The sequence below is a fragment of the Onychomys torridus genome, chromosome 3 (genome assembly GCF_903995425.1).
Source record: "Onychomys torridus chromosome 3, mOncTor1.1, whole genome shotgun sequence".
Taxonomy (NCBI): domain Eukaryota; kingdom Metazoa; phylum Chordata; class Mammalia; order Rodentia; family Cricetidae; genus Onychomys; species Onychomys torridus.
In genome coordinates, this window is record NC_050445.1 from 126,934,502 (window position 1) to 126,957,648 (window position 23,147).

Sequence of the window (23,147 nt, forward strand, 5' to 3'; positions counted from 1 at the left end):
ATTGTTTTTCATTTTAAAGTGTGTGTTCACTGGAAGGTCCCCAGCTCCTATAATACACTCAAGGAGTTATTCACAGCACAGGAAGGACCATCCTCTAACTGCAGGGACAGACACATTAAAACAACTCCTCCCATTATACCTTCCAAAGAGTGGCTCTCACAAGTACCTGCTGAAGCTGGAGTGTCTCCCTTCTGTTTCTGGGTTTGTGCCACGGGCAGTCTGGATTCTTTCATCACCTCTGATACGCTGGAGATTTTTAGTGGACCAGACTGAATCTTGGAAAGGGAAATGTTTAATATTTAGGATATAATATTGTCTTTAAAAGGGAATACATAGTAATATTCTTTTTTAAAGGTCAGGATATCAACATTTTGCAAAATACTCATAGAAAAAGCTGTCATTACTACAAAAATGCATTCCAAAAACTTAATTCCAATGGCCTAGCCCATGTATTAGCAATACCCAAATCTTCTTCTATGATGACAATAAAGCATAGATGCATGACATCCCCCCTTTATGTCATTCCTTTTACATATTTAGCACTGAGAAAACTATGTCCACCTATGTGTACTTCCTTTCTAAATAAAATTATGGTTTTCTCTATGCAGTCATTCAGGAAAAAATGAGGATGAGAGGCCTGGGGCAAGAACGAACACTCGTTTGTTGTTTCTCTCACTGCCGGATTCATGCAATCACACGTGAAGACACACGACTGATTTGTAAGTAATAACTGCTTTCCTTTCCCAATTATAGCCAGGCTGACTTAACACACTGTTCATTAATGGAACTGCCAGGTTTGCTAGGGAAAATAAAGGAATAATAAAAAACAATCTTGTTCACCAATCTTGTCCCATTTTGGTTTTGGCCAGAGCAGGCAGTGAGTCACACAGTCCTAAGATGACTACTTAACAGAGATGCTTTACGACTTTTGTCCTAGAAACTACAAAGATGTCCATTTTCTTTAAATTAGACTGCTTTAATTAAAACCATTTTTAAATATTATTATGTCCTTGGGTGCTTTGCCTGCACATATGTCTCTGCCTCACGTGTGATTAGTACCCAGGGAAGCCAGAGAGGGCATCTGAGTCCCTGGAACTGGAGTTACAGATGGTTGTAAGCCATCACACCGGTGCTGGGAATCAAACCCTGGTCCTCTGGAAGAGCTGCCAGTGCTCTTAACCTCTGGGCCATCTCTCTAGCCCCCGGCCTGTTTTAACTCCTGAGACAGGGTTTGACTCTAGTTCAGGTTGGCCTCTCCAATATGTCCACGGTAGCCTTCTGAACACTGGAATTGCAGATGTGATCCACCTCACCATTACTTTTGGAATTATGAAACACGTGCTCACTGTAACAACCACATACCAAACCTTCTGTGGTTGCACTGGGCTCTTCACTACGCTTTTCCCTTCCAGGCCTCAGGCCATCACTGGGAAATCTCTAAAATCTATCCTTCCACCCCAATAATAAGCTGAGGAAGATACACAATATTCCACTTATTTCAAACAAAATAGCTACACTGTACAAATTAACATGCAATCTGTTGCAGATTCTTTTTTTTTTAAACACAGAATATAGTAGACAGTCTCTTCTAAGTCAAGAATTGCTCTTTGGTTACATTGATATTTCATAATTTGGCACATTAATCCACTTTTAAATTCAACTACTCTTCTATAAACATGAAATTAATAGCTTGGGAAGGGATTGGTTTATTCTCCCTCTTTCTTCTTAAGAATCAAACCCAGAAGCTCATGGATGCTGAGAAAGCAAGCTCCATTGCCAGGCCAAGGTTATATATATTTTTAGAGACATCAGCATTTCATTTTCTTTTTGTGTTTTTTCGAGGCAAGGTTTCTCTGTGTAACCCTGGTCCTCAAAATCACAGAGCTCCGTCTGCCTCTGCCTCTGCCTCCTGAGTGCTGGAATTAAAGGCGTGCAGCATTACCACCTGGCTTGCCTATCATTTTCACATAATTCCAGCAACTCACACTCTTATAGCAAGTAGGTTTATGATGCATTTCCAAATTCAGATGTTCTATTTCTCTAAATTTTATTCCTATGTCAAAACCTTTAAAAAAAAAATTAAGTAGTGTTGGGATAAAACCAGTGTCTGGAAAGAGTGAGCCCTCTCACTTCTACCACAACATTCCCACAACGTTCTTAGCTAGTCTTCTACATAACTGATTCTGTGAGATCATCCTACCTGGCTCTTTACTCGGTTTAAAAAGAAATCTTTAACAGATGACATAAAGCTAAGAATTTATATGCAGTACTATTGGGCATAAGGTGGGAAAAGCAAGGAAGAGCCATATTACAGACAGTAAATACAAACCAACAACTAGTAAAGTCCACAGCGACAAAGAAACCAGTGACACGCACCTTCAGAGGCAGGGGGAACCGGATCTCTAAGTTCAAGGCCAGCCTGGTCTACAAAGTAAATTCCAGGACTGCCAGAGCTATACAAAAGAACCTTGTCTCAAAAACAAACAAAAAACAAACAACAAAAAACAAAAAAAGAAAGAAAAGGAACCAATGGCCAGCTTCTGGGCTGACAGTGAACCATTCCTGGCTTCATTCAAGAAATCTTTACTTCCACCATTATTATTGGGCCCCGGAAGAAGCACACACCACAGTACTCATGTTGGTAAGAGGACAATGTGCAGGAGTCAGCGCTTCCTTCTAACACATGATCACTGGTCTTGATGGCAAGACGTGCTAGTCCATCAGACAATCTTTGCAACCTCACTGACATGTGGTTCCCAAGAAACTACAAATGTTTACAAGCTCCTGCAGACAGTGACATGAAAGCATGGCAGTGCTTATTTGAGAAGAGTCTCCTCTGACATGAAGATAATCTCTCTGTTTTCAGAAACCTGGGGGTGAAGCCTGAAGACGGGAAAGGCCAGGCGCATGGGAAACGCAATGGCTTTACTTCAAAAGACAATGGGATAGATAGGAAGTGATAAAGGTCAAGGCAGACTGAGCAAAACAGAGCTAACAAAATCAAAGCAGTAATAATCTAGCAATTCTAACCCAGCAACCTGGTAACTGCTACTAGCTGTACTACTGAAAAAGCAAATCGGGAGCTGAGCGCTCAGTGGCACAGCCCTGCTGAGCTTTGAGTGCCATCTCTAACACAGTGGGGGAGGGGCAAATCACGAGCATGTAGGTTTTGAGATGGTACAGTACAGGTATACTGTGCTAGCCAAACGGTACCAGTCGACAGAGCAACTGTAGTGAGCACAGGCAAAAGCCATTCAGAAGTAAAGAGTTCATTCGCAAAAGATGACACTTGTGACTGATTATATTGAGTAAGAAAGGAATACTATTCTCAACTTCTCAGCCAGGCCTCCTGCTCTTGGGAGTGCTTCCAGCTACCTCCCCTGGATCGAATGGCTTAAAACTGACTAAGGATTTTAGATGAAGCCACATGATTCTGTGAGTATTACAGCAGCATAACTGTCTCTTTTAGCCAATGTGAACCTTTTAAAGGTCTAAGAAATAAGGAATTGTAAGACCAGCCAGGAACAGTGTGGTTGGTTATGATGAAGAAACCAGGGAACATTTCTTATCAACAGAAGGTCTCTAGGCCATGCTAGATACTAAACTTAACTATCTGATTAACCATGTCCAGCCTCATAGCATACAGAAATACTTAATGTAAACAGTCAAAAGGCCTGTGCTCTTTTGTATGTCTCTTGTACCTGTGCGTAAACAACACGTTGTGTTTGAATTAAGAGATATTTAATAGTGGATGGAGCAATGGCTTAGCAGTTAAGAACACCGGCTGCTCTTCCAGAGGACTAGAGTTTGATTCCCAGCACCCACATGGTGGCTCCTAACTGTTATAACTCCCATCTGACATCCTCTGCTGGTCTCCATGGGCACAGGGAGTACACAAACATAGATGCAGGCCCAAACACCCATATGCTTAAATAAAAATAAAATTTTAAAATAAAAATTTTAAAAGGGGGCAGAGAGATGGCTCAGTGGTTAAGAACACTGGAGGCTTTTCCAGAGGACCCAGGTTCAATCCCCAGCACCCACATGGTGACTCATAACCACCTGTAACTAATTCCAAGAGAGGCAATGCATTTCTTTTAAAGATGAGCTTAAAACTTCGAAGCATAGCTGGCAAAATGGTTCAGTGGGTAAAAACCCTTGTACATGCCTGACAATTTGAACTTGATCCCTGGATCCCACAGTGGAAGAACACACTCCTGAAAATTTACTCTCATCTCCACACTGAAGTTGGGACACAGGCACACGGAGACACATGTTATGCGTGTATGCATGTATATAATAATAGCAATAATGAACAAAACTTAAAATAATAAATTATTTTTTTCATTTTAAGCTAGTGGTGTGCTATGACGTGAAACTGAAGAATATGTACAACGCTTCAGGAACACTGGAAAACATTCCTGAAACTGTCAACCAAACAGTAGACAGTGAAAAGGTGTGACTTTTATTTTCTTGTCTAAAGTGAGCTGTAACTAGCTACAACAACAGGTTCCACCCCAACAACTCTACACTATGTCCTTAGTGCACACAGCCACAACTGTGCCTCAGTCACAGGCCAGCCAGTCACCGCTGCCCAACACACCTCTTTGACTTACCCTTATGCAGTGTTTACTTTTATGTGGTGATTAAGAGCACTTATGGAATTTCCACAGGCTAAAATTCTACTTGTAGAGATTACTGTTGGTCAAGTTGAAGAGAACTAACTGACATACATCTGGCGGGTGCACTGAGTTACACACAAATACTACTGTCCATTTGAAAAGAGCTTGCTTTTAAAAAGTATTCCACAGCCAGGTATATGGTACATTCCTGTAATCCCAGAACTTAGGAGGTGAATCCAGAGGATAAGGAGTTCAAGGGCAGTCTCAGCTACATAAAACTCTGCCTCAAAAATAAGCAGTTGAGTGAAAGTATTCCATAGTATAAATTGAAATATTGCTTAAAATTGTTACCGGCTTCTTTGGCAAGGGAACAGTATAAGGTGTAGAGCCAAGAACCATCTCAAAGAGCTTGTCTGAGTAAGGTATGGTTTTCTCTACACTTTCTCGGAAATGGGAGTCCCATTTGGCATACAGGATAGTGCCACCAATCCCTCCACCAATGAACAAAAGGCCAGCTCCAGCAATTTTACCAGCAGTCAACCTAAAAGACAGAAACAAGACAAAGGTCATACTTTGTTTTCCTTTTATCTGCTTTCCTACCAAGTCTTACAGACCATTTCCCTTTCATTTCTCTACCACTAACTGGACCACAGCAGCCAAGTGTGACACCACAGCTGCAGACCACCTTTCTCGATCATTTTTAACATGGCTGCAATATAAGATAACAACATTTATACATGGATAAGAAAACTTTTAAAGACAGTAACTAGGACAGAAAGAATGCAAGAGCCTCTTATTTAACTCTTAAAACCTGATGTTCACAGCTGTGAGATTTCCTCTCAAGTTCCTCAAAACACTAACTTCCAAAGCTCCTCTTCTTCTCTAAGCTTCTCTGTAAGTACAATAAAATAAATCCTTACAAAAAAGAAAGTCAGCCGGGAGGTGGTGGCACATGCCTTTAATCCCAGCCCTTAGGAGGCAGAGGCAGGAGGATCCCTGTGAGTTCGAGGACAGCCTAGTTTACAGAGTGAGTTCCAGGACAGACAGAACTGTTTCTGAGAAAAACCCTGTCTCGAAAAATCAAAACAAAAACCAAAAAACAGAAAGAAAGAAAGAAAGAAAGGAAGGAAGGAAGGAAGGAAGGAAGGAAGGAAGGAAGGAAGGAAGAAAGAAAGAAAGAAAGAAAGAAAGAAAGAAAGAAAGAAAGAAAGAAAGAAAGAAAAAAGCTAATTCTAGCATTCTAGAGGCTTGAGGCAGGAAGACTACTCTGGGACTGAAGCCAGCCTGGGCTACAGAGCAGGACTTCTTATTAAATTCAATTTAAATTTGAAAATTACTGAGCTAGAGCAGTAGGTCAGGGCTCTCTCAGCATGTCCCAAATTGGGAAAGGAAGACAATAAAATGCTACCAGAACTAACAAGTACCTTTTAAACTTACGACTGTGTAGTCAGGACCCAAATGCATTCCCATAAAACAGAAGCAAGCACTTGAAGAGGGGACTCTGCTGTGTCACACAGTTACCAAAGAACCAAAAAGAGCATCATTAACAAAGCCTCACCCAAAGTCAGGTAACAGAAGGGACTCCTCAGACCTTAGAGGAAAGCTTCAGTGTAATATAGTACTTCCTTCTTACCTGGGGGCATTTGTTCCAAGAACCCCAGAAGATGCCTGAAGCCATAGATAGAATCAAATGCTTTATTTTTTCTATACATATGTAACTATGATAAAGCTTAACTTATAAACTAAACACAGTAAGAGAGCTATAACAACAGTGAAATAGAACAATTTTTACAATATATTACAATAAAATGGTTACGTGAATGTGGTCTTGCTCAAAATATATTACTGATGCCCAACACTCAGGAAGGAGGCAGAGGTAGACAGATCTCTCATGAGTTGGTCTACATAGTGAGTTCCAGGACAGCTGGGGCTATATGGGGAGGAAGGAGGAGGAAGAAGGAGGAAGAGGAAGAAGAAGGAGGAAGGAGGAGGAGGAGGAAGAAGGAGGAAGAAGGAGGAGAAAGAAGGAGGAGGAAGGAGGAGAAGGAAGAAGGAGGAGGAAGGAGGAGGAGGAAGAAGGAGAAGAAGGAAGAAGGAGGAGGAGGAGGGAGGAGGAGGGAGGAGGAAGGAGGAGGAGAAGGAAGGAGGAAGGAGGAGGAGGAAAAAGAAGAAGAGGAGGAAGAGGAAGGAGGAGGAGGAAGGAGAAAGAAGAGAAGGAGAAGGAGGAAGAAGGAGGAGAAGGAGAAGGGGGGAGAGAGAGAGAGAGAGACAGACAGACAGACAGACACCTTACTGAAGTGCACTCAGCTTTCCTCTGATGACCATGGGTAACTGAAACCACAGACGTGATCAGAATACTGTTTCCTTAATAAAAGTTAAGTTTATATAGCCATGTCCATATTCAAAGTAACACACACACACACACACACACACACACACACACACACACACTCTCTCTCTCTCTCTCTCTCTCTCTCTCTCTCTCTCTCTCTCTCCTATAATTAGCACACAGTAAGGAACCTGGTTCCAGGGAGACAAGCTACATACCCAGAAGTGCTTGAAGTGGAGTATCTACGGCATGGTCGTAGTGGACGGAGGACAAACTTTCCACACAGACAACTCTAAAGGAGGAGACGACATTACATCAATACATTAAAGGAATGTGGAAGCATGGTGGCTCACCCCTGTAATCCCAGCACTCTGCAAGTTAGGAAGGATCACAGACTACAGGCCAGTCTAATCTTTGAGGCCAGACCACCTCAAAATACCAAACAATGAAATAAATCTCAGCTCTCAGAATTGACAATACAGAAGAAAATATTTTACTGTAAATATAGTCAAACAAAAATTACTTTACTTTCAGAAAAAAATCTACTACAAACACTTTTCTGGATGTTTCAAACCAGTTCTGCACCAGCACTTAAAAGGCTGAGGCATGGCTGGGCGGTGGTGGCACACACCTTTAATCCCAGCAAACAGGAGGAGGCAGAGGCAGGCGGATCTCTGAGTTCAGTTCAAGGCCAGCCTGGGCTACACAGAGAAATCTTGTCTCGAATCCTGTTCTGCCGCCCTCACCCCCAAAAAAGGCTGAAGCAGGAAGACCGGTACAAGTTCCAGGCCAGGCTGGGACACACAGTGAGACTTTGTCTCAAAAACCAAAACCAAAACAAACCCCCAAACCTCAAAACAGTAACCCAGAATGCAGAAAAATTACTTTTTTTTAATAAATAATTTTTTTCTTTATTATTATGTGTTGTAAATTTTATACATCAGCCATGGGTTCCCCTGTCCTCCCCCCTCCCACCCCACCCCCACCTTCCCCCCAGTCCCTCCCCTCCATTCCCAGGTCCTCCAGGATCAAGGCACCCCTGGGGACTCATTTAAACCTGGTGGATTCAGTACAGGCAGGTCCTGTCACCTCCTTAGAAAAATTACTCTGAACTATTTCTTTGTGGTTAATGTTCTAAGATTTTATGTTTAAATTACATTTCTTTACTCATTTAGTGTGTATGTGTGTACACATGTGTAAGGGTATAAGGGTCAGAGGACAACTTGGGGAGCCATTTTTCTACTTCTACTATGTGGGATCTGGGGATCAAACTCAGACCATCAGACTTGGCTGTAAGTGCCTTTATTCACTGGGCTATCTCTCAGACCTGATCTTCATTATTATTATTTTTTAGCAGTGGGCAAGAGTGTGCCATGGAACACATGGCAATCTAGAGTACAACTCTGTGGAGTTAGTTCTCTCCTTCCACCTTCATGTAGGTTAAAGGGCTCAAACTCGGCTCACCAGGCTGGTACAACAACATCTTTATCAGGACCACCTGGCTGGCCCTGGCTGGTTTTGTTGTCATTGTCATCTTGTGAGAGAGTATCACACAGCCCAGACTGCCCTTGATCTCTTAATCCTCCTGACTCCAACTCCCAAGTGCTAGGATCACATACAAGCAACCTTTAATATTTTGAAAAGAGAATCATCAGACTCAATTGGCACTTTCAAGTGTCATATATGGTATTTATTTCTTGAATGCCACTAGGATTTTCCATAAGCTTTCTTAACTGGAGGAAATAGGTCAGCAGGGGCATGACCCTGGGCTTAACTGGAGGAAATGGGTCAGCAGGGGCATGACCCTGGGTTTAACTGGAGGAAATGGGTCAGCAGGGGCATGACCCTGGGCTTAACTGGAGGAAATAGGTCAGCAGGGTCATGACCCTGGGCTTAACTGGAGGAAATAGGTCAGCAGGTATTAGTGAAATTATTAAGGCCACTCCACGTAGTTAAAAGGGAGGTTTATTTTGTGGGGTAACTTACAAATGAAGGGGTAGGTTACAGGGTCTGGCAAGGGTATAGTGCAGTCCGGCGGTGTTCTCTGGAGAACTCTGCTCGGTCTACCTCCAGCGTCCAGAGTCCGGGAACCAAGAGAGAGCCCTCCTCCCGATCCTTGGTCTTCCGCTTCCTCCTCCGCCCTGCCTTGTGGGCGTGATCATTACCAAAGCCTCAATGGGGGTTGGAAACTTCCAGGCCAATGCTGGGATGGCTATCCACTACAAGCAGGGTCATGACCCTGGGCTTAACTGGAGGAAATGGGTCAGCAGGTGCATGACCCTGGGCTGTGCCTTGTCAAAGTTCTTTCCTGGAGTCCTCTCTGCTTCTTGTGCACCATGAGGTAAAAATCTCCTGTCACATACTTGTACCCATTCTCAAGACATTCCATTTCACCATGGGCCCAAGAACCACAGGCTAAGGTAGACTGAGCTCTCTGAACGGTAAACCAAATAAATCTTCCCTCTTGTTTACCTTAGATACCGGTCACAGCAACACCAAAGCCTAACTACTAATACATGATAAGAACTGCCTAGACTGAATTTAAACAGAAGGGAAACAACAACAACAACCGTGAAGAAGGTGCTGGGTGCTGCAAGAGAAAAGGACCAGCCGTAACTCTGACTTCGGTGCGACAGTCCGCACTTTCTGGAAAAGGAGGGAGATGTGAAACACGAACCCAAAGTGGGAACTGAAAACTGCACAGAAACAATCCAGCATTTGGAATGACCGCCCATCAAAGAATCAGCCATCAGACGCAGCTAGATTCCGAATTTGTTATGGAACCGTCTTGACTGCTGGTACCGCTTGCTGTCTGCTTTTGTGAAAGAAACTATCCACAGAGACTATCCTGTGCCTGTCACCCCAGTAGATCCTGACAGAGAATAGGAAGCAGATGGATGACATTAGTACTCTAGTTTCTAGAACAAAGCTGGAGGAGGACTTTAAGGCTGAATCAAAGATGTCTTACCCATTTTAAGATCTGGTTAAAATGATAAGATCCTGGTCTTAGTGCTGACACTATGTGGGTCTTAGAGAGGGTTGCAATGGGGAAAAAATATCAGTTGCTCAGGCCCTCCCCCCACAGAAAAACAGGGTGGGTGCATTACACAATACTGACTGTACATGGGGGTAATCAGTTGTTCTAGCCCGCACCTCCACAAAATAGGGCTGGGTGCATTACACAGTACTGACCATATGGGGGGGGGGGGATATCAGTTGTTCTAGCTCCCACCTCCACAAAAATAGGCCTGAGTGCATTATACAGTACTGACCATACATGGGGGTTGGGAGGTATCAGTTGTTCTAGCCTCCTACCCTCACAAAAAATAGGGCTGAGAGAATTTTGTACTACTGACTGTAACTATGCAGATGTGCCAAATGCTCTTCTAGAAACGTACTGCTCCCTATCAAACATGAATTCTGTGTGCCCTCCCCTGATTCTGTATGATTTCTTTTGTGAGGATTATCCAGAACAGACAAATTCACAGAAACAGTAAATAGATAGTGGCTGCCAGGGGTTATGGAAGGGGGAGGGGGTAGGGAGGTGTAGAGGCAGGCTTGGTTAATAATTCACCAACAGAGGGCAGTGAAAGTGATACTCTGTGGCTTCTCAGACTGCAACATAAATGGATATAGGTTCCTCCTGACTCCGCTCTCAGAACGCGCTGCTAAGCTGTGAGGAAATCCCAAAACAGACATGCCCAAGCAGGAGTTCCAAAGCAGAAGTCTGTGGTGGTATTGTGTTCCCCAAAATATTGTGCACCCTAATAAATTTATCTGGGGTCAGAGAACAGACAGCCACTAGATACAGAGCCAAAAATGGTGGCTAGAAAATGGGAAGAGTAAGCTATAGCTGAAGCTGGGAGGTGGTGGTGCACGCCTTTAATCCCAGCACTTGGGAGGCAGAGCTAGGCGGATCTCTGTGTGTTCAAGGATACAGCCAGCATGGAGACACACGCCTTTAATCCCAGGGAGTGACGGCAAAAAGAGATATATAAGGCGTGAAGACCAGAAACTAGCAGCATTTTGGCTGGTTAAGCATTCAGGCTTTGGAGCAGCAGTTCAGCTGGCAGGCTGAGGAAACAAGTCTGAGGAACTGGTGAGGTGAGGAAACTGTGGCTTGTTCTGCTTCTCTGATCTTCCAGCGTTCACCCCAATACCTGGCCTCGGGTTTGATTTTATTACTAAGACTCTTTAAGATTCCCACTACAGCAGTCTTTGCTGAGTCAGCACCAGTAACCCAGCAATGAAGTAAAGAACACCGGGAGATGACGACAAGTCTCGGGCGCTGTTTTAAGGGTCAACATGCAATTGCTTAGTTGATCCCAGAAAAACCTACAACAGAAGCAGCAAACAATGCTCTGTTTCCCCTGACTCAAGGGACTTGTTACATAGCTAGTTAAGCAGAACCTTATTTTTAAATACACTTTTCTATTAAAATTTTTATTAGATTTATTCAATTTATTTTATGTATGTTTTATCAACATGTATGTATGTACACCATGTGCATGCTTGGTGCCCACTGGTGCCCATATAGAGCAGAGGAGGACATCCGCTCCCCTGGAACTGGAGTTACAGACAGTTGTGAGTCACATGTGGGTGCTGGAAACTGAACCCTTTCCTCTGCAAGAGCAATAGGTGCTCTTACCTCAGCCCCCATACACTTTCCACTACATTTACTTATTTGTACATGTATGCATTGCACAAGCCGCAGCACAGGTGTGGAGGTCAGAGGACAACTTACTAGAGTTGCTCCCCGCTTCCATGGGGCTCCCTTGGACTGAACTCACGTCAGCAAGCTTAGCAGCAACTCCAAAACAGTACTGTTTTAAATTCACGGATTTAAGCACGTTTGATAGGTTTAAATCAGCTGCAATCACCATGTTTTTTAAAACTCACACTGTTCTGTCTTTGACTCCCTAAGTTTGAAATGTCTGTCTAACTCTGCCTCTCTGACCACCTGCAAATACTCACTGGCAGGTTTTATTTCTGAGCTTGGTAAAGTTCACTAAACATAGCCAGGCGGTGGTGGCGCACGCCTGTAATCCCAGCACTCGGGAGGCGGAGGCAGGCGGATCTCTGTGAGTTCGAAGCCAGCCTGGTCTACAGAGCTAGTCCAGGACAGGCTCCAAAGCTACAGAGAAACCCTGTCTCGAAAAAAAAAAAAACAAAAAAAAAAAACAAAAAAAAAGTTCACTAAACATTCATAATCTGAACCATTCAGTGGTATACAGTACATTAATAAGGCCAAATAACTATCACATTACCAAGTTCTAGAACTCACAGAAGGCTTCCATCAGTCTACAGGGGAAGCCTAGGCTCTATTAAGCTGTCCCATACATCCCTACTGCCATTCTCCCCTCTTCCCTAACCCCTGGCAGCTAACACCTGCTTTTTGTTTCTATGAATGTCTACTCTGGATAATCCCTAAGAAAGAAATAATACAATATATTGCCTTCTGTTCCAGGATTTCCAAACTGTTTTCCAAAGCAGCTACATATTTATACTCCCATCAGCAATGTTTAAGGGTTCCAGTGTATGTTGTTATTGTATTCCTAGCTATTAAAATCATAAGAATGGGTAGGAGCATAGTACATCATTTAGCTTTGACTTTTATTTCCTAGGATCAATGGTGCTGAGCAATTTTCCATGTGTTTAATATACTGGCTTTGCATAAATGGCTACTCAAGTCCTACACAATTTGTTATTGTTGTTGTTTGGTTTGTTTTCTGAGACAGGGTTTCTCTAAGTGGACCTGGCTGGCCTTGAACTCAGAAATCAGTCTGCCTCTGCCTCCCAAATTTTGGGATTAAAGTTGTGTGCCACCACATAGTGTTTGAGTTAGTTTCTTGTTAAGCTGTAGGAGTTCTTTGCATTTTCTAGATACCAGAACTTTATCATATTTGAAATAGACCCTCATTTGTTCACTCTTGAGTATCCTTTTACCTTAGTAAATTTTCTATTGCTATGATGAGATACCATGATTAATATAACTTACAGAATAACATTTACTTAGGGATTACAGGTCCAGAGGGTAAGTCCATGACTGTCATGGTGGGGGGCATGGCAGGAAGCAGGCAGGTATGGTAAAATAGCTAAGAGCTGACATCTTGATCCACAGGCACTAGGCAGAGAAAGCTAACTGGGAACAGCCTGGACTTTTGAAACCTCAAAGCCCACTTCCAGTGACACACCTCCTCTAAGAAAGCTATACCTAATAATCCTTCCCAAACAGTTCCACTAACTGAAGACCAAGTATTCAAATATATGAGCCTTGGGGCAGGTAGGAGGAGGTGGGGGAGGGGGAGATGGCGGGTGGCGACGGGCATTCTTATTTAAACCATCACTGCTTTGATATAAAATTTTTAATTTGATGGAATCCTCTGTTTTTTTTTGGGGGGGGGGAGCAGAGGATTGAACCCAGGGCCTTGCGCTTGCTAGGCAAGTGCTCTACCACTAAGCTAAATCCCCAACCCCTCTTCTCTGTTTTTTTTTTTTTTTTTTTTTTTTTTTGAAACAGTGTCTCATGTAGCCCAGGCTGGACTCAAACTGCCTATGTAGCCTAGGATGACTCAATTTTGTGATAAAACACCATGACCAGCTAGATAGTGGTGTGCATGCCTTTAATCCCAGCACCCAGGAGGTAGAGGTAGATGTGAGTTTGAGGCCAGCCTAATCTACAAAGCAAGTTCCAGGACAGGCGGGGCTGTTAAACAGAGAAACCCTGTCTCAAAGGAAAAAAACAAAGAACTACCATGACCAAAAGCAATTTAGAAAGGAAAGGTTTTATTTGGCTTTTACATACCCATCATAATCATAGCCAATCACTGAGGGAGGTCAGGACATGAACTCAGGCAGTAGCAGAGGCAAGAACCATGAATAATGCTGTTTACTGGCTTGCTCCCCATGATTTGCTCAACTTGCTTTCTTCTATCTCCTAGGACTACCTGCCCAAGGGTGGAACTGCCCACAATGGACTGGGCCTTCCCACATCAATTATAAATCAAGAAAATGCTTCAAAAGACAATCTGAGAGGCAATTACTCAATCACTCTTCCCAGATATACCTAAGTTTGTGTCAATCAGCACACTGTTGTTTGGGATTTGTATGCATATGTGCACATATGTTCATGTATGTATACATGTGTGTTGCTCAGATACATGCAGTTATACATGTGGAGACCAGAGGGCAAGGTCAGATATATTCCTCAATGGCTCTCCCCTTTAATTTTTGAGACACACACCAAATCTGGAGCTAGACTGGCTGGCCAGTGAGCTTAATGAATCCCCACCCTCTTTTCCTCAGCAATGGGATTACATTCCTCTTTATGTGTGTGCTGGGAACTTGAACCCAGGTCCTCATGCTGGTGTGCAAGCTGAGCTGAGTCATCTCCCCAGCACAATCTTGAACTCCTGACCTTCCTGCCTCTACCTCCCCAGTGCTAGGGCCTATAGCACTGCAATGCCCAGCTTCGAAAACACTTTTTGTGGCTTGTGTCACACCTGCCTAAGTCATTGTCAAGTATAAGATTTGCTTCTAGTTTGCTCTTTCTGAAGCAGCATCTCTATTTTACATAACCCAAACTTTCTATTTTGGCACACAAAATATTGACTGCTTCTTAATTTTAGTAATTTATTTAAATTTATTTTATGTGCATTGGTGTGAAGGTGTCAGATCCCCTGGCAATGGAGTTACAGACAATTGTGAGCTGCCATGTGGTTGCTGAGAATTGAACCCAGGTCCTCTGCAAGAGCAGCCAGTGCTCTTAACCTCTGAGCCATCTCTCCAGCCCCTTCTTAATTTTAGGATTCCATTTTATCAATGGCCTATTGTAGTGCATTCCTGCTGAGCTCCTGGCCTGGCTCCAGAGAGCAGCACCTAGCCCTAGTCCTTCCTTTGTTTAACCACACCTTCTGTTTCTCTTCTCACCTTATGTGAATCTTGTCTGAGAGTCAAGGATCAGAGAGTCCCCCAAGGATCAAAGGCCTGTGCAAAACTTGGTCCAGGAAACCCAGAAAACCAAAGTACCTGATAAATCAAGTAATTTACACCTGGCATTTGGTCTCTGGGAGCTCCTTTTGGGTTGCTTTGAAGGTATGGGAATTAACTATCTAAACTGTAAAAAAGAGGAAATAAAACTGCCCTAGGTGAAGGGAAGAGTGCCTCAGTCCTTCGAGGCTGGACCCCCCTGCAGCCATGATAGGCTAGATTCATTCTTAAGATGCCTCTGTGTCTTCATTCCACGGACCCACGTGAAACCCACACACTCATGTAGTGACCACACAGCTAAACCCTATGATGAAGAAAGGACGGTAATCTGTCTTGACACATAACCTTGAAATAAATGTCATAAGGTTAGCACCAACGATTCTAACCTACAGAAACACCAATAATTCTAACCTACAGAAACATGCTTCAACAAACAAAAGCCAAGAAAAATATCTAATTCCTCAGCTTTACCAAGCAAGAGAATACATAAAGAAATCATCAAATAATGAAATAGCCTGAAAATAGGCACTATAGAAAATTCTCCTGTGAATCCTATGCCAGGGTTCTAGATTCCACATTTGCTGGCTGATTAAATTAACACTATTAATGACCATTTTTACATTTGAAATACAAATTTATATGCAACAACTTATACTTTTCCTACAGCTAAAATATTTCCTAAGAGCCAGGAGTGGTGGCACACAACTGTAATCCCAGCACTGCAGAGGCAGAGGCAGTGGTGGCACACACCTTTCATTTCAGCACTTGGAGAGAGACGCAAGTGGATCTCTGTGAGTTTGAGGCCAGCCTGGTCTACAGAGCTAGTTCTAGGACAGTCAAGGTTACACAAAGAAACCCTGTCTCAAAAAACCAAAAATAAAATAAAATAAGAGATAGAGACAGGAGAATTGGGAGTTCAAGGTCATCCTCAGCTAAACAGGCAGCCTAGACAACATGAGACTATGTGAAAAGGCTCTGCAGGTTGCAGTGGCCTGACAACAAGCTGAGTTTGAGCTCTGGGCCCCACATGATAGGAGGAGGAAACAATTCTCCCAAGTTTCCCTCTGACCTCAACATGTGTGCTGTGGCATGCACTCACTCACACACATACAAAATAAAAATAAAACGTAATGGGATGGTTGAAGAGATGCTCAGTGGGTAGGAACACCGTCTGCTCTTCCAGAGGACCTGGATTCGATTCCTAGCACCCACGTGGCAACTACAACCACCTGTAACTGCAGTCCCAAGGGATCTGCATGCACACATTTGGTGCATAGACATACATGCAGTCAAAACACTCATACACATAAAATAAAGATAAAGAAAGATGATTTAAATTTAAATTTTAAAAAAGGGGGGGCTAGAGAGGTCACTCAGTGGTTAAGAGCACTTGTTGCTCTTACAATGGATCCAGGGTTCAATTTCCAGCACCCACACAGTGGTTCAAAACCATCTAGAACTCCAGTTCCAGGAGAATTCAATATTCTTCCGACTCCACTGTCACCAAGCAGACACATGCCACATACACATACAGGAAGGCAAAACACTCACGTAAAATAAAATGAACAAATCTAATTTTTAAAAGATGAGGTGGTAGAAAGGAGGGAGGGTGACAATCATGTTATCAGGTATACCCCTATAATCCTACAAGGAAGACAGTCACAAGTTCAAAGCCAGCCTAGACTACAAAGCAAATACCAACCTGGCCAGAGCTACCAAGTGTGGTATTATCTTTAAAAATATAAACGAAATATAAAATTCTTTACTAAAATTAAAAGTAGCATCCCACAAAAACAAAGTACCTTGGGAAAAACCTTCTGTATCTCAGACAGAAAGAAGTTCTTTTGGTTATGAAAATGATAGGTACTAATTAGTATAACCAAAACCAACATTTGATACTTTAGTATTCCCTTCACGTGTGAATACCTTTTATATTATTTCTCACTCAGGTACACTACATTATGTAAGGTGTGTTTATAAAAATGGTTTAGAAGCCTCTGGCCTCAACATCTTTGATGTTTTTTTACATGTATTTTTTAAAATCATTTTCTTTTTCAGTAAAGTGTTTTAGGACTTTTCACCTTTCTCAAGTGTTGTTCTTTACCAGTTGTTTGTTCTTTTTGTCCTTGTACTGTATCACCAGGCCCAACATTTTTGAAGTGACCTTTAGGTACAGAGATAGATAGGAAACGGAAGAATAATAAACAGGATGAAGTATGAGCAGGAGCAAAGAGTGGGCTGCACAGATCAACTGAACTACTTTCCAGCATGTGTGGTTGACAGTTGCTTCACTAATAAGACAGATTCAGCCTTGGTCTTAGTTAAACACCATCAAAACAGTAGTCTTCCTTCTTTTTTTCCTTAAAGATTTGTTTTTATTCTACATGTATGGATGTTTTGCCTGAATGCACTATGTATGTACAGTGCTCTCAGATGCCAGAAATCAGAGGAACCCATTCACAACACCGCTAAAGTGGCTAAGAACCTGGAACGAGACAGGTCATGGGCCTAGGGGAAAACCTACTACTATTATCTGCTAAAGGAACATAGCAATAAAATGACTCCTAATGACACCACTCTACCCATAAACCAGAGCATCGCCCAACCCTCATCGGGAAAGCTTCGTTTGCAGTAGATAGTAATTAACAAAGACCCACAACTGGACAATGTGCAGAGTTAGAGACTTTGGAACACTCAGCCCCACATAGGACGTCTATATCAAACCCCTCCCCTCAAGGCTCAGACTTCCTTGCAGAAGCAGCAGAAAGATTCTAAGGGCCAGGAGTGGTAGATGACTCCAAGGAACAGCCTTTTCTAGACACAAGACTGATATCCCTGACACACAGAGACTAGGACAGCACACAACATCTGCACAGGTTCAAACCAGACAAAATCTCAGCACTGAGAAAAGGAAGGAGACACAAAGTCCCATCCCTAACCAAGAGGCTCTTTGGAAGCGATAGTTGCTGGGAAAGGGAAAAATCTTTTTCTCCAATGGAGTGCCACTGGGTATATCAACTACACTGCAAGGGAGCCTCACGCCCAGGCGTAGTTGGCTAACACAAACTAGAGTCCGTGTTTTGTGTTTGTGTGCTTTCTGCTTTGTTGTTGTTGTTATTATTATTTGCTTCTACCTTTTTTTTTTCATTTTTGATTATCATTTGTATTGCTGCTAACCTGTTAAAAAAAGATATGGGGGGGGGGGGTTGCAGGTATCTGCAGAGGCCAGAAGAGGGCGTTGAGTCCTGGGACTGGAGTTACAGGTGGTTGTGAACTTCCGGATGTGGATGCTGAGAATCCAGTTCCAATCTTTTGAAAGCAGCAAGTGCTCTTAACTGCTGAGCCATCTCTCCAGACCTGTTAATTTCATTTTGTAGTCAAAGAAGAACAACTCATATTTTAGATATGAAGAATATGGCCTGAAATGACATTTTGGTGAAATACAGCATTTTTACCTTGAAATCAGAAAATGATATAGTTGTAACCCATTCCAGTAATTGGGTAAACTTATTAAAACAAGTCTGAATATTCAAAATGATAAGCCTAAGATAAATGAAAAGTTTACACTACACATTTTTGCAACTCGGGTGCCACAATGAGCACCTATAATCCTAGCACTTGGGACTTCTACCCTTTTTTTCTTCCTTTTCTACCTTTTTTAAAGTTTGTCCTTTTCTGTTTATTTTTGTTGTTTTCCCTGTTTTTTGTTTTGTTGAGAGAAAGAATGTGAAGTTGGGTGGAGAAGGGCTAGGGGAGAGGAAAGAATATGATCAAAACAGATTGCATGAAAAACATTTTAAATAAAAACTTTTTAAGTAACAAAAGAAAACACTGTAAATATATTTATAAGGACAAACAGAATTAGGACACCTCAAATTTTTCTTTACTTTTATTTATGTATGTGGGTGTTTTGCCAACATGTGTCTCTATGTACCATGTGTATGCAGAGGGCATGTGTATGCAGAGGCCAGAAGAGGGCATCAGATCCTTAGGAACAGTTGTCTGCCACACGGAGCTGGGAACGAAACCCAGGCCCTCTGGAGAAAAGCAGCCAGCACTCTTGACCATAGAATATCTCTGCAGCCCCTGCCCCTCTTCTTTTAAGGTATAAACAAAGAAAGCTTATAACATTAATTCTCAATAGTTTGGCTTAGACCAAATGAGTATGACATGTGCAAATGACTGCTTCCAAGTATGATGTGTGGGAGAGGCTTAGCCAGGCCTCTAAACCATGGTCACTTCTAAAAGACTGAACCTCAAGATACAGTACAGGGATCAAGAACAAACAAGGGAAGGAAAACACTGAAGAAGGACTTAAAGCACATTTCTAAAAAGAAAAGAGAACAATATATATAGATTTTAAAATACATGTAAAAATTCAAGGATGTTGAAGTTACTAAAGAATGAAAAAGGTACCATCTCTGATGGTGATGGTTGTGTGTATGAGTAAGATTATCATTTAAAGTGGTGAACTTTGAGTTAAGTAGGCTGCCCTCTATAATATGGGTGAGCTTCAGGCAAGCGGCTGAAGGTCTGCCTAGCATAAAAAGCAAGGATTTCCCTGGTCCAGGGCCTTTGGACTGGAGCTGCACCAGCTGCTCTCCTAAGTTTCCATACTGCTGGCCTGCAGATTGCAACAACACCTGGTTTTCTCAGTCTCTGCTCTGCCAGCCCACAGTGCAGATTCTGGATTTACCAACTCCCATTAACTATGTGAACTCGGCCCTTATAAATCAATCATTCTACAGACAGACAGACAGACAGACACACACACACACATACACAAACACGCTTTGTTTCTCTAGAGAACCCTAACAATACACCACCATAGGCCCTAAAGCACTTGAGAATAAAAAAAAAAAAAAAAGATCACTCAAGCATATCACATTTCCTGAGCATCTACTAGAAGTCAGGGACTGTCACTACTGGAAATATATAATTGAACAACACAGGCGCAGGCTAGTTGTGGAGATTAAGGACTTTTGTGGGATAGGCTCATCCTATATATAGCCCTGGATGACCTGAAACTTAACTGTAGAGACCTGGCTGGACCCTCGGTGGTTGAGAGGTGGGACTGCAGGCATGCAACACCACGTGTAACTTGGAACTTACACTTTAAATGCAGAAAACATAAGAAATACACATATGTCATGTAATGCTAAGACATACAAATACTTAAGTGTACAGTGAGAGTGATGTATGGAAGACTGGTCCCAAGTCCATGCTAGAAAAGAAAGGCTCTCTGGGTTGGGGATTTAGCTCAGCAGAGCACAAGGCCCTGGGTTTGATCCTCAGTTTAAAAAAAAAAAGAGAGAGAGAGAGAGAGAAAGGCTCTGAAGGAAGGGGGATTTATTAAGAAAGTACCTGCATAAAGGGGGTGGGTGAGTCAAGCAAAGACCTGTGAACAGTTCAGAGAAAAAACAAACAAACAAACAAAAACTCAAAAAGACCACCAATGAAGTGTGTGCTGGAGGTACTACTGTAAAGACAGTGATGGAGCAGAACAGAAAGCAAGGTGTGAGAAAAGTCTGGCGAGTGTGGAAAAGTGCCTAGACTTCATTCTGATCATGATGGGACATCAATGAAGAGCATGATGTTACATGTTTGCTTTTTTAAAGTCCTTTACTAGCCAGTAAAGAACTTATTTGAAGAGAAATAGAGAAGGCAAGAAGACATGTCAGCAGGTGGAATATGCCAAGGTGGAATAATTTGGTAAACTGGTAAAAATTTAAATCTAGAAACATAAATACAAAGCTAAGAAAGGGAGATTAGAAAATCATCTCTTTAGGGATGAAGGTTCTGTGAGTTGATCTAATCCCTAATCAAACAATATACAAAAAAATTCTCATCTATCCGAGAGATTGAGGCAAGAGGATCAAATCTGAGGCCAATCTGGACAATGTAGTGAGACTCCTGTCTCAGGGGGGGAAAAAAAGCCAGAAGAGAGGCATGGCTACAGATCAGTGATAAAATGCTTACTCTGCACATGCAAAGCCCTAGGATCAATTCCCAGTAGGGAAATCAGGAAAAGAAGCGGAGGCAGCAAAAGGAAATGAGGGGTGAAGGAATAAAGGGAAGACAGGACCTAAAACATTACATGAGAGAAGCCAAAAGCAGGTTCAGAAAGCAACTATACCGTGTAGCTGGAGAGACAGCTCAGTGGTTAAGAGTGCTTAATTCTCTTCCAGAGGACCTGAGTTAAGTTCCATAGCAACCATGTCAGGAAACCTACAACCACCTGTTAACTCTAGTTCTGAGGGATCCAATGCCCTCGTCTGGCGTCCATGGGTACCTACCTACCTACACACACACACACACACACACACACACACACACACACAGCTCAATCTCGCTCATTCACATAAAAATAAGCAACAATATCAAACACTATAGAATGAATGAAGAGGTAATGTCAATAAACCTATGAATTTTATTTCAGGAAACTTTAAAATGTTTGCTGAGAGAGTAGCATTCATGTTTTAGTCTCTGAGATACCCAAAAGAGAACTCTGACTTAGGGAAGTTATCCAGGTGGGCCTCGCCTAATAACAAAACATCAACGATGGAGAAGAGATGTTTAAGTCGAAGACAGAAGCACACGGTGACAGCAAACGTACACGTTATGAATGGCCTCTAAGTGCCCTGTGGCAAGAAATTGCTAGCAGGTTCTAAAAGCTGAGAGCAGCTGTCTTCAAGAACAGGAAGACAATGGGGATACAACATCTTCATACTTAATTTTGCTAAGTATGAGTTTGGAGAAAGGAAAAAGTGCTTATCTTCACATGAGACTCACAATATGGCTAACACTTCTTAAAGCTTTGTATGACTAAGCGGAAACCCTACAACACTAATGTCTAGATTACAACAAAAAAAATAGTAAGATAATCAATGGGGGTGTTGTTACATGCTGCTTAATGTGTGCTGTTTGACAAATACCAACAGAAAACTAACACGAGTCTCATTTCCCTATGCAAGAACCTGATGGACAGGGACAGAAGTGGTGGTGTTGCAAAACTTTAATCCCAGCACTAGGGAAGCAGAGGCAGGCGAATCTGGGTTCAAGGCCAGCCTGGTCTACAGAGCGAGTTCTAGGACAGCCAGGGCTACACAGAGAACCCCTGTCTGGAAAAAAACAAAAACAAAACTACTTAACTTTTATCACCTCTAGAGGACCCAGTTATCCAATTACTGCTCGAGTCGCAGCATTTTCCTCACCTTCCGTCAAAGTATTAATTTCCTGATAGGAGCAGTAGAAACAGGGTTTTTATTTTGAACGGTAGAAAGTTATATTAATATTTATGAAAATTTTTAAAAAATAGAAAACAGGATGCCTAAGATACCTGAATGTCAGGCATGGTTCCAAGGGCTTAGAGACACTGATCCCCAAACTAATCTTAGAAATGAGCACAAGGTCATGACCCTGTCCTTCCTCAAGCACCAGAAGTTTAAGCTCCAGAAACGAAAAATCTCTCACTTTTTATTGTAGAGTAAGGATAGCTCAAAGGTGCTGTCGACTACAAAAACAAAAGCAACCCATCCAGATTAATTGCAACCTTGACCCCTAAACCGCAGGCTCTCCACCAGTCCAGGAATATACTTATTAAAGATGCAACAAGCCCTGAGACGCAATCCCTGCTGGGAATTGTAGTTCTCCCGCCCCAACCTTCACGATTGGAAACCGATCACGTGCCCAACCGGCGACCCAGACGCCAGCGGCCAGGATTGGTCCGAGACTGAATCAACGAGATACTGATTGGATCCCAGGTCCCTGAAGCCACGCCTCAGCCGCACACCCGCCTCCCCGCGAGCGCTCCACACCCCAGCCCGCTTCTTCGGCAATAAGGCTCTAGTCATTGCAGTCGAGCGGCCGCCCTAGTGAGCTGCCTCGGCTTCCCGCCCGGTGACTCTCAGCGCGCCTCTGCGCAGGGACTGCGCATCATGGACGCCTCTCCCGTTGTCCGTTGGCAGTCTGCAGTCGGCGTGACCACGCGCCCCCTCGGGGAGACCCCACGCTCACCTGCGCCGCGACGGTCACGCCAGAAAACTGACAGGCCCGCAGCATCTCTGCCGAAGTGACGGCGCTGCTGGTGTACGCGGGAACGACCGCGGCGGCACGACAGGAGGGCGTGCGTGCTCGCGTGCGTGCCCGCGTCCGTACACCCTGTCTGCGCCCTGCGCACCGGAAGGGCCACCGACGCCACTGCGCAC

The 23,147-nt window shown here is 43.1% G+C and overlaps 1 protein-coding gene across 6 annotated transcripts in view; it reads right to left on the reverse strand.

The window, feature by feature from the left end:
• Immt (inner membrane mitochondrial protein) overlaps positions 1-23,147 on the reverse strand; it is a 48,661-nt gene extending 25,514 nt beyond the window's left edge. For all 6 annotated transcript variants that reach the window (XM_036181060.1, XM_036181059.1, XM_036181057.1 and 3 more), the window contains exons 1-4: positions 22,957-23,147; positions 7,170-7,243; positions 4,974-5,163; positions 167-275 (exon numbers count right to left, since the gene is read on the reverse strand). In XM_036181060.1, the coding sequence (XP_036036953.1) occupies positions 167-275; positions 4,974-5,163; positions 7,170-7,243; positions 22,957-23,001 (418 nt within the window). In that variant the 5' untranslated portion in view covers positions 23,002-23,147. The remainder of the gene's footprint in view (positions 1-166; positions 276-4,973; positions 5,164-7,169; positions 7,244-22,956) is intronic.